Source organism: Pogona vitticeps, chromosome 2, assembly GCF_051106095.1.
Source record: "Pogona vitticeps strain Pit_001003342236 chromosome 2, PviZW2.1, whole genome shotgun sequence".
Classification (NCBI taxonomy): domain Eukaryota; kingdom Metazoa; phylum Chordata; class Lepidosauria; order Squamata; family Agamidae; genus Pogona; species Pogona vitticeps.
Window position 1 is genome coordinate 275,232,777 of NC_135784.1, and position 12,080 is coordinate 275,244,856.

General features: G+C 40.0%; 1 protein-coding gene across 1 annotated transcript; it reads left to right on the plus strand.

Moving 5' to 3' along the window:
- Positions 1–517: 517 nt before the first annotated feature.
- Positions 518–5,466, plus strand: CARTPT (CART prepropeptide). The gene is made up of 3 exons (XM_020790220.3): positions 518–732; positions 1,104–1,187; positions 2,289–5,466. The coding sequence occupies exons 1-3, from the start codon at positions 589–591 to the stop codon at positions 2,394–2,396; spliced, it is 336 nt and encodes a 111-aa protein (XP_020645879.1). The 5' UTR covers positions 518–588; the 3' UTR covers positions 2,397–5,466.
- Positions 5,467–12,080: the final 6,614 nt, after the last annotated feature.

The window sequence follows — 12,080 nt, forward strand, 5'->3', positions numbered from 1 at the left end:
GGCTTCTAGATCCTTTACTACTTTGCTTGTCCTCCTCTGGACATACTTCAGCTTGTTAAGGCAAGGCAAGGTAAGGTAAGAAAAAAACCTAAAACTACCCTATTACTTTATAGAGTCTCACATGAATTTCTGAAAATTCTCCCTATATTAACATTTCAAGGCACCATTTAGATAACATGACTTCTGTACCATGTCAGTTTTTCCTTCCTCCTTCTACTTCTCACAATAGCTTGCTTGAAAGTTTACATACAGCTTTGTGCCCTTTTGGTTGGCATAATATAGTGATTATCCTGTTACAGATACTGGGATTTTTCTTGCTGTTTCTAAGCTCCCTCCCTCTTTTTTTTTCTTTGCCTTGCTCCTTGTCTGCCCTGAAGGAAAACGAGATAATTGCCCTCCTCATCTTTCAAGTCCCACTCTCAGTCATCATCACCTCTCCTGGCACTAGCACCCGCTCTTGGCGTGACGTAGGGCTGAGCAAGAAGCTCCGTGTCAACAGGTGCCCCCCACCCCACCCCTCCGTTCCGCTCCGCCCGCCTGGGGTATAAATAGAAAGCTCCGCCGGGGCGGCTCCGAGATTTCAGCACCATGGAGAGCTCGCGGCTGCTTGCATTGTTAGGCGCCGCTTTCGTGCTGCTGCTGGGAGTCAACGGACAGGAGGAGACCGAGCTTCAGCCGCGAGCCCTGGACCTCTACTCTACCGTAGAAGACACGTCCCACGAGAAGGAGCTGGTAGGTCAAAACAAGAAAGCGGTGTCTCAGAAGCATGCCTATGGATGGGTGGAGGTGTAAGAATCCTGCCGAAGTACTGGTTAATAAAGCATTCCTAGCTAGGGCATGGTTTCCTTTGTTTCCTGAAAGCAGCAGCGTAGGGATGGATAAACTTAAGAACAGTTGCAGCGGACACATGTCGCTGATAGGAGGGAAAGTTAGAACGGAAGAAGTAAGAAAGACCATCCTAACGTGGGGGGGGCTGCTCTCAAAGATCCGTGGGAGGCAGAATCAGGCTTGCCTCTGGGTCTGCGGTGCTTCCCAGTGCCTACAGCATCCTAGGACAATTTGCTGGAGGTGTTCTTGATGGGAAAAGGTTTGTGTATCTGCAGATCGAGGCTCTGCAGGAAGTCCTGGAGAAGCTGAAAAGCAAGCGGCTGCCTCTTTATGAAAAGAAGTATGGCCAAGTCCCTATGGTAAGTTGACTTTGTATCCCAGCCCACAAACACTGACGGGGAAGTTTGAAGTATACCATGTTTCTGAGAGGGAAACTAAGCTAGGGGAAGGGGGCTCCAAACTCCAGTCTGTGATTCTGAATGGAAGCGTTTCCCCAAAGGGGACACCTTCTAAACCAGCCAGTTCTCATTTCTGGAGTAAATATGCAGGAAACCCAGATAACTGATCTGGGAGGTTCTTCTCTTCTTGTAGGTTTTGTTTTAAAAGTAATTTCCAAGCATTCCAGGCACTTACTCCTTTCTTCCCAATTTGTCAATTAATTATCCTAATGATGCAACCCATCATTACTTCTGATTCAACATGCTTAAAATTGTGCCTCAAATTTGTTTACTTGGCTTCATTCCCCAGTTAATTCAGAAGTTCATATTGTATAATTTGTTTTACCTTGTGATGTAAAATTGAAGTGGATCTTGGAATGCATTAAAAAGCAGTTTTCTCTCGAAAGATCAATGAGAATATGATTATTGATTTCAAGTCTATTAGAATCTCCTGCATTTTTAAGCTATTGAGATTCTTGATTAGAAGACAGAATTTCTGACTTGCTCCTAGAGCTATATACTTTATATATTGGGTTGAGGTGTATATATGTGGCTTGAGAGGGAGAATTTCACTCAGATCCATAACTGTAAATATTTAGATTTTTAAAAGTTGAATTTTGACTATATTTTCATTTTAGTAGGGTTTCAGGTTTTGTAAATATGTAATGTCTACTAACAAGATCTGTGTCTTGATTTTACCAAAATTGACTAATTTCCAAACATTGTATGGGACAATTCTACTACAACAAATAACCTGAGGTAGGTCTGATTGTGAGTTTCTTGAGGAAACCTAGATGTCTTCTATGGATTTTAATGTGGCTTTTTAAAGAATATTGAAGAGTAACAAAAAGTCAAATGACGAACTCTTCTCTTCCAATATTGAAAACTTAATGTTCATCCTAAAAATAAAATAAAAGAATTAAAAATGGAAGTGCAAATGGATTTTAAAACGACTCATGCTCTTTCTTTGATTTTGAACGGTGTCCTTTTTTTGTTCTAACTGTTGGTTTCTGCTGATAATAGTGTGATGCTGGAGAACAGTGTGCGGTGAGAAAAGGAGCCAGGATTGGAAAGCTTTGTGACTGTCCCAGAGGAACATCTTGTAACACCTTCCTCCTAAAGTGTTTGTAAAGAAATACCCCATCCTCCAAACCACTGGAGAACAGAGAAAGACTCAACTGCTTTGCCTAGAAAATCATCCCGAATCATCCCTGTGATGCCCAGACAGGCAGTGGGGTGGGGAAAATGGTTTCCATCACAAATGATCAAACAAAGATAAAGTGGGGGAAAGAAAACAGTTACCAAGCTTAACTGTTGCTTTTGGGTTGTCTGATACTTTGATACTGCCATGTCTTCTCAGTCTTGTCATTTGATTTTCCTTCCTCTTTTCACATCTCTGTCCTTCCCAGTTGATACACATCTTGTGCAGCGACAGCGAACTGATATTTTGAAAACTATTTTTGTATGTGAAAGATCCTCAAGAAAATTAGCTCCAGATATTAATCATTAATTCATCTGCCTTCTTTATAGTAAATGAGCTAGGAAAGACAGATAACTGATGGAAGGCTACAGCATATTAACTGCAGACAGGACACTGTTTTTTAAATACTTTCTCCCCCATTACAGTAACATTGTCCATTTCCAGCCAGAGAAAATGTATAGATTAATAACACCATTCTAAAATGTCTTATTGGCCAGTTGTTTTGTCTCTGCTTTGTAGAAATTTCACCACATGTGTCCATGTTGGTCTTCTTGCAACCGAATGGTAGCACAAAGAACAATGGTATCCATTTCTATACCACATGCAGGGAATCTTGGAGACAGGAAAGGAACAGAATACCTTTTCTTGATGAAAGGTCTAATTTTGGTATTTAAAAGGGCAATTTTATGGCAAACACACATCGAGAGGGTAACTGGGCAATTTTAAAAAGCACCCACCCCTATTCAGTATTTTGAGTTGATATTTGTTCATTGACACATGCCCTCTTCTTTCATGTGTGCTTCTTAGTTATTAAGTACATGTTGTCTGAAACTGGTTCTAGGTTGGACTGATATGGAGCAGGTTTTTAAAAAATCTGGAATAACTGGAAGCAGTGCTATTTGAACAGAGCAGGCAAACATGGCTTCCAGGAAGTCAGGAAATGCCATTTGAGAAGAAAAGAGCTTAATGTTGCTTCCCTCAAATCTTCACCTGGATAAACTCCATCTATATATTGGACATTCTTTTGGATGGAGAAGAAGTGCACAAATTCATGAATTAGAAAGATGGTCTTCAAGTCAATCACATGACTATGCTTTAACCAAATGTTTTCCACGCTCAGATGGAAGGATACAAAATACAAAATACAATCACTATGAACACATTTAATAACCAAACAATCTAAACATGTAAAACTGTTCCTGGCTGACACTTCATAATGTGTCATGGAATTAACACACACACACACAATGGTGCAGATAACCATGGTGTATAATATCCAGAATACCAAATATATTTCAGCTCGTTGGATATTCTTCAGAACTAATTACTTCTCATATGGATATACAGGACACAATTCACCATTAGTATACATTCAAATTTAATTTACTAGATCTTATTAGAAAATCTGGTCAAAGCTGACCCCCCCCCCCACAAGAAAAATCATACTTCACTGCAACGTTTCTTCCTAAAATGAATCTAAAAACTCTGAGTTGTAAGGCATAATTTGCATACGATTTATGCATGTCTAGTGGGGATTCCATTCCTGCAAAACTATACTCATAGATTTGAATTTGCTTAGTCTACTATATTTTTTCAAGACATTATGGTTCTCAGTATCAATGCATATGTGATCTGATAATATTTTAAGAATGTTAACATGCTATTGATTAAGCTGGACATGTTTATTTAGTTCATTATGTAATGTGTTTGTACTTACATTAGTCTATATTTCCTACCTCTTATTTAATTGCTAGAGATTTTTTCTAGATAATGGTAGTATCCTGAGCCCTATTCAGTCATACTTAGATGCATGAGAGAAGCATGCTAGCTCCATCTTCCTCTTGTCCTGTTAATCACAAAAATGTGACTATCTAAACAGGGTGAGGCTGTTGTACTAGGTAGTCCCTCAGATGTGCCATAACCCCCAATAATTCCCCTTCTTTAGACAGTTGCATTTCAGTGATGAAAGAGATGGCAGAAGAGGTGGGGTTTGTGTGCTCCCCTTAATGAATATGGATGACACAATCTTTCAGTCACTACTGAACTAGGCTCAGGCTTTAGATTTAACCAACAGTTTTACTGGTGAAAAACATACAAATAGATGTGTCTTCAGGCCTGGTCCATATGCTCTTGTTTTGGGGATCCAATGGGCAAATTCAGTGCAGCTAATCAATCCAAACAACTCAGTCAATATGTGTATTTGTGTATTAAGCTTTGGCAAGAGAGTAAGAAGAAACTGACTAGGTGTCTGAAACTCCAAGTACAGTAGCTCATAGAAAACTTACCAAAACAATACGGGTGCCACAGCACTAAGAAAAAAAGTACAAATCCTGTGAAACACAGATTTGATAACATCTTCAGTTCTAGTTATTGTTCCCCATGCATCTGATATAGCATGAATGCACTATACATTCAACATCTGAAGGTAGGAATGAGTTATACCTTTGTTGGATCACTCAAAGGTTTTTGACCCTAATGCATATATGCAGCACATGAAACTACTTAGATGGAGATGCCATTTAACATGAGCTTGGAAAAGTTACCTTTTTGAACTGCGATCCCCAAAATCTCCCCAGACAGCACGGCCACTATGCTGGTTGCAGGCATCTGGGAACTTTGGTCTGAAAAAGCTGTCTTTTAGGCACAGTTGTGCCTAAAACCCTCATAACAATAAACACCTACATTTGTTTCTGAATAAACTTCACCCATTGTGGAATATGTTGATGTAACTGAGAACAGAGATAAACCCATTCAGAACATACAGAGATATAAACATTTCATGACTGAGAATATTTTGTGTGGAGGTTTCATTAAACTGATCATGGTCTAGATTAGTGGGACTGGGCTTATATGGAAAACTTTCTGATTATTAAAAGCAAGTGAAATGTCTGTCCATCTGTAACAAACAATGTACAACATTCATATCTAGATGTTTTTCAGTAATGCCTCCATGTCCTTGAGTCTTTTATTTGTCTGTTAATAAAAATCATTGTTACAGAACTCATTATTAGTGTATTTTTTTCTTGTTTAAATATGTCCAGAGTTTTGCAGAGCATTGTATTCAGCCATTTCAGCTCATATGGTTGCAAGTCCTTTTCACTAGTTCAAATGTATGCAAAAAAAAGGGCTCACAAATGGCCATGCTTACATCTAGGCATGGAATTTGTAAAAATTTGGCTGGGCAAGACAGAAATCTGGATAGAGTGTTAATATTCTTCTGTCACGGATGCTTGTACAACCAATTACAGAGACCTGATTAACATTGCTAGAATATAATAAAACTTCTGGGGCTGAAACTGATCCAAATGTTTTGGTTTCTGAAATGAAACATCAGCTTCACAGTGATTCCAAATGCCCTCACATGAGGCTTTATGCCCTCAGAACTGCTCTCTTGTATCTCACCTGAGGACATTCCTAAGTTTCTAAGAACATGACATCCTTGTTCTGAATTACTTTGGCAGATATTGCAAAAAGTGTGTGTGTGTGTGTGTGTGTGTGTGTGTGTGTGTGTGTGTGTGTGTGTGTGTGTGTGTGCGTGTGTGTGTGCGTGCGCGCGTGCGCACGCGCCTGCATGCTCATCTGTCTATTAATCCATTCATGCAACTGTGAGGACCTATACTGGCACCAGGGATTATAAACAATCCTTACACTCCAGTGGCAGAACGTAACCTTAACTCGTCTTGCATCAAAATCCTCTTACTTAAGGCTCATCTTATACCACATATACATGATACTTGCATTTTGCCTTCATTAATTCAGAGTAAGACTACTGATTGGTTTTGTCCCCACAATCTCTAATCAGAACAAGACAAATGTGAAAGAATGCAACATCTTTATTAAACTACTGGGGAAAAAATCAAGCAATTAATGCATGTTATCATGGATTAACAATTCCTCCAGGCATACAGAAGAAAGTTATGTTTAGTGTAGAAAAATTATAAATGAATGTCCCAAAAATTCATGGCAAAAGTTGCCAGGCATCATCCTCTTAAACTGAGTTTAAAGCAAGCTTTAGCAGTGTGACCTAATGCTTCCCCATTGTATCATGTGGTTGGAAATTTTCACTCAGTATTTAGACAGAGGCAGCCCATCACTCAACATAAGCTCCTACCTCCTATTGACTGTTCATGAAAGACAAATTTCCTTTTTGTCTGAAGGTGAGAAAAACACACAAATGGACATCACAATTTTCATAAGAATACTGGGATATATTTTGGTTTACTCTCCAGGTAGAAAAAAATCCAGAATGTATAAGTATACATTCAAGGGCTAAGAAAAGGCCATCCTTTAAACACTCTTCTTGTGAGTAAATGGAGATGTGTAAATATGGTGGTAGCAGGAATGCATTCCTCTTGTTGTTGAAATCTGGGGAGTTTTTAGAGGTCAGCGCTTGCAAGAAGAACATACATACATCAGACATCAGATATCGCAATACACAAAAACTGTTTAAATAATTTCAGTCTATCAGGACACTCTTCACAAGATATGAAAGTTGCTATTCTGGAGAAGAAAAACTACAGAACAAGAATCCAGAAGGAAACAGCTGAGATGAAACATATACACATGCTGGGCACTCATATCAATGGATCAGGCAATGTTGTAATAATTATGCCGTTATCTACTGATATTTTCCTTCACAACAACCAGACATCTTTTCAGAACAAGGCTCAAAGGTAAAGTCTGTCATTCGTTCCATTACCATATGTTGTTTCTCTGTTATTTCTTTTAATCATGTTGCTATTTACAGAACTAGGCACGCTTCAAAAGGGCTGAATATCAATCAAACAAGATTCATAAATCATTACAAAGTGTGAAATGCAACCAAACACCACTGTCTCTTAGAGAATGTTTTGCCATGTAGTCTCTGTATTCTACTGATACATCTGAAGAAGTGGGCAATATTCCACAAAAGCTTACATTAAAATATAGGAGTTTGTCTTTAAGATGCCACAACATATGTCTTTGCTATTGTTTGTTAGTGTTTCTTGATGAAATCCTTGCACTGGCTAACATAGCTACAACTTCGAAAACTACAACCATAGAAGAAATAAGTAATAAGTGGGAAATGTGTCAGATATAAAACTGACGAGTTAGGTGTCCCAGGTTCTAGAATTTCTGCTCAAACTTGGTATTGGATATTGTTGCTCTGCTCCAACTGAGAGGCATCAGTGCCTTTAGTCTGTCATACGGTAAACCTTTCACACCAATATTCCGGAAATCCATCAATTTCATTTTGGAAGCTAATCAGAATTAGGATTCATTATTATCTGGAAGGGGTAACACAGGATAACACAAATTCCACATAGGGCTAGGAAGGAGCCTGCTTGAAACTACTCAGGGCTGCTGCTAGTGCTGGCCTAGATGGGCCTGTGATTTGACTCATGATGAAACAGATTTCTCGGCTATTCTAAATTTTGATGTAAAATACAATAGCATTCATCCTTAATTTGTCCCAATGGCTTTCAATAAAATGTCTGCTTTTCTTAAATGTACTTGTCTTATACTTATCAATGTGTTTTCCATTCTTATCTTTTCAGTGGATATCTCTTGCTCCTATTTTGGATCTTACGTTCTTCTCAGATTGTCTTTTATGCCCTGCACTATCTAATGTGACAAAACTTAAGAAAAACAGGTTTGTGGGTGGCAACTGATGACTTCATTTGCCTTAATGTTATTCTTCTAATAGGAAAGCACACCAATCAAGCTTAGAATAACTCAGTTTTGTTGGAGAGCTATTAGAAAATTTATGGACCAGCATGACTAACTTACTTAAACACAACACAGAATGGAAAATAGAATATGGAAAATACGCACATAAAATAGTTACTTCCCATGTTAGAAAATGCGCCTGGATGAGAGTCTTTCCACCCATTCTCTCCTGTTCTTGACAGTGACAATGTGTGTGTTGAGCTCCCTCCTCTGCAGTTTCGGCTATATCATTTTCAGTAAGAGGGCTGTGCTGTCACCAGATACAATGACACAGACTGTGGTGAGACATCATTGGATGATTTAAACCTTTCCCTGTTAATTCAATCTAACATTTGCAGGTGCCTTACGTCAGTCCTCTAGCAGGTAATAATGTTCCTCAGAATAATTGGCAAGTGTGATAATAGTATCTTGGTGTGTGTGCAGTAACAGAGGTAGTGAAAGGATTAGAACAATGGTATTAAGACATCGCAATTTGCGTAGGTTGTGCTATCATTGTCGGGTGTATCAGTGGGCACTCAATCTGTTCTTAGGTTCAGTTATCCATTCACCAACATCAGCTGTATTTTACTCTACACCTTGCATATAAAAATTTTAAAAATTGTACGTGCATCTATTGTACTTTCCCAGCCCCTACGAGGGATTAGTCAAATTAAGTTGGACCCACAATATACTATGAAATAAGTGATGTACTGAACAACTATTTCACAAAATAAAAACAGTTCGTCAAGGGACAGCCACCAAAATGCTCAGTACCATGTCTGAAATTAAACGCTTATGTTTAGAAATTTAAAAACTGAACAATGAATCAAAACAAGAGATCAGTAATAGCCATTGATTTCCTCCTTATAGTCCACGGGAAGGCATTCAAGCTTTTGGAAATCAGAAGCTTTGGAAAACTGGAATACATCTCTGAGTGAGGTCCAAAGTGTTGTGAGGCTTCTCTGAAGTGTACCAAAGTGGAGCATCACCACAATTGAATTCAGTCCCCAAATATGTAATCCTTCCTCTTAAAGTTCCTACTTTAAATCTACATTTGTCCTTTCATTGGTAACTCACCCAAAAATCCTTTCCCCAGCCTTCCTTTATCAACCTGTGTAAAGTGAATAAGCATCACGGAGGAGTCTCTTAAAGGTTAAAGAATTTTATTTAGCACAAACTTTAATGGGTTTGCAGCCCACTTCTTTGAAAGCTTATGTGAAGTGAAACTTGTCAGTCTTTATGATGCTGACAAAGTCTGTGTTGTTTTTGGTGCAGTAGGCTGCAGACTAACTCAACTGTTCCTTCAGAAACACTTATAGTTGGACTTCAACAAACGTGGTCACCTCCTGCTCATCTCAAACTCGATAATACTGACGGATAAACAAAAGAGCACTGACCCCAGTACAGAATCTAGGGAACTACTCTTCTTATAGCCGTCCGTTGTGATAACTGTAGCCATGCTGGCCTGGGGATCTTGACAGTTGTAGTTCAAAAAGTAACTTATCCAAATTCTATATGAGATGTGCGGTGTACGAAATGTATGGGAGAATTTGTGGAAATGGACTAATGTTTCTAACTCTCCTTCATGCAATATTTTCACCATTTTTTTATGAGTATACTATCACTATGCTCCATCTCCTTGGCTTCCTGGTCTACAAGAGGTTCAGATCAAGCACACAGCATTGCCACACAAACTCCCATTCTAGACATTGAGTTTTAGAAACAGAATACCTCAAGCAGTTTCAAACTTTTATCATGGATCTACTACTTGGACTTTGCAGTGAAATCCTATGCTTGCTTATTCAGAAGTATATCCAACGGGCCAAAACACTGTTACAAAGAACTGCACATAAAGGCAATAGCATAGAAGTTTTCCATTCCTAACCTCCATCACTCAACCCATTGCATAAACAATCTTGCATCCAGTACAATGGTTCCCAACCTTGGGTAACCCAGGTGTTCTTGGACTACAACTCCCAGAAACCCTGGCCAGTACAGATGAAGGTGGAGGCTCCTGGGAGTCTGAGAATTGCAGTCCAAGAACTACATGAGTTACCAGCGGTTGGGAACCACTGATCTATTGTGAAGGGTATGTGAGAGGGAGGCTGCCAAAGCAAGGGGAAATCTTGCCCTTAGACTTTAAAAGCTGTACTCTGAGGCAAGTGTTGCTATGCAGGATTGTAAACTTGGATTGTAAATCCCTTCATGGATTGCTGCCTTGTCGTGACGAAGGGGCTTGAGTAACTCAGAGAAGCTATGGGCTATGCCATGCAGGGACATCCAAGACAGACAGGACATAGTGGAGAGTTCCGACTAAACACAATCCACTCAAAATCCTCCAAGGTAGGCTTCAGCAGTGTGTGGACCGAGGACTCCCAGAAGTACAAGCTGGATTCTGAAGGGGCAGAGGAACTCGAGACCAAATTGCTAACATGCGCTGGATTACGGAGAAAGCCAGAGAGATCCAGAAAAAGATCTACTTCTGCTTCATTGACTATGCAAAAGCCTTTGACTGTGTGGACCACAGCAAACTATGGCAAGTCCTTAAAGAAATGGGAGTGCCTGACCACCTTGTCTATCTCCTGAGAAACCTATATGTGGGACAGGAAGCCACAGTTAGAACTGGATATGGAACAACTGATTGGTTCAAAATTGGGAAAGAAGTACGACAAGGCTGTATATTGTCCCCCTGCTTATTCAACATATATGCAGAACACATCATGTGGAAGGTTGGACTGGAGGAATCCCAAGCCGGAATTAAGATTGCCAGAAGAAATATCAACAATCTCAGATATGCAGATGATACCACTCTGATGGCAGAAAGTGAGGAGAAATTAAAGAACCTTGTAATGAGAGTGAAAGAGGAGAGTGCAAAAAACCGCCTGAAACTCAACATAAAAAAAAACTAAGATAATGGCCACTGGTCCCATCACTTCCTGGGAAATAGAAGGGGAAGACATGGAGGCAGTGACAGAATTTATTTTCCTGGGCTCCATGATCACTGCAGATGGAGACAGCAGCCACGAAATTAAAAGACGCCTGCTTCTGGGGAGGAAAGCAATGACAAACCTTGACAGCATCTTAAAAAGCAGAGACATCACCTTGCCAACAAAAGTCTGAATAGTCAAAGCTATGGTTTTTCCTGTCGTGATGTATGGATGTGAGAGCTGGACCATAAAGAAAGCACACCGCCGAAGAATTGATGCCTTTGAATTGTGGTGCTGGAGGAGGCTCTTGAGAGTCCCCTGGACTGCAAGGAGAACAAGCCTATCAATTCTAAAGGAAATCAACCCTGAGTGCTCACTGGAAGGACAGATCCTGAAGCTGAGGCTCCAATACTTTGGCCATCTGATGAGAAGAGAAGACTCCTTGGAAAAGACCTTGATGTTAGGAAAGTGTGAGGGCAAGAGGAGAAGGGGACGACTGAGGATGAGATGGCTGGACAGTGTCTGCGAAGCAACCAACATGAAATTGACTGAACTCCATGAGGCAGTGGAAGATAGGAGGGCCTGGCGTGCTCTGGTCCATGGGGTCACGACGAGTCGGACACGACTAAACGACTAAACGACGACGACGAAACTTGCTGTGGGATCCCAATGAGACTGAATACAGGTGGGGAAGTCTGGATAAGGAGTGAAGTGATGGGGAAAGGAAAAGGGGGAAAACCTTTAAACCTAACTGGCTAGGTGATCTGAACGTGGAAGGGAACATGAATAATTGGGGGTGTTCTTCTTACCAACTGAGTTTGGCAAAAAAGAGGGTGAAACCCAAGCAATATAAGCTCAAAGAAACCAGAATGTAAAACTACACACAGTAGTAAATTGAGTTTAAATGTTCACAACTGGCAGCATTAGACTGCCATGTTTTGTTTAGACAGACACACTTCTTTCTATTTTAGGATGTTATTCACTCCTCTGCATGTGAGA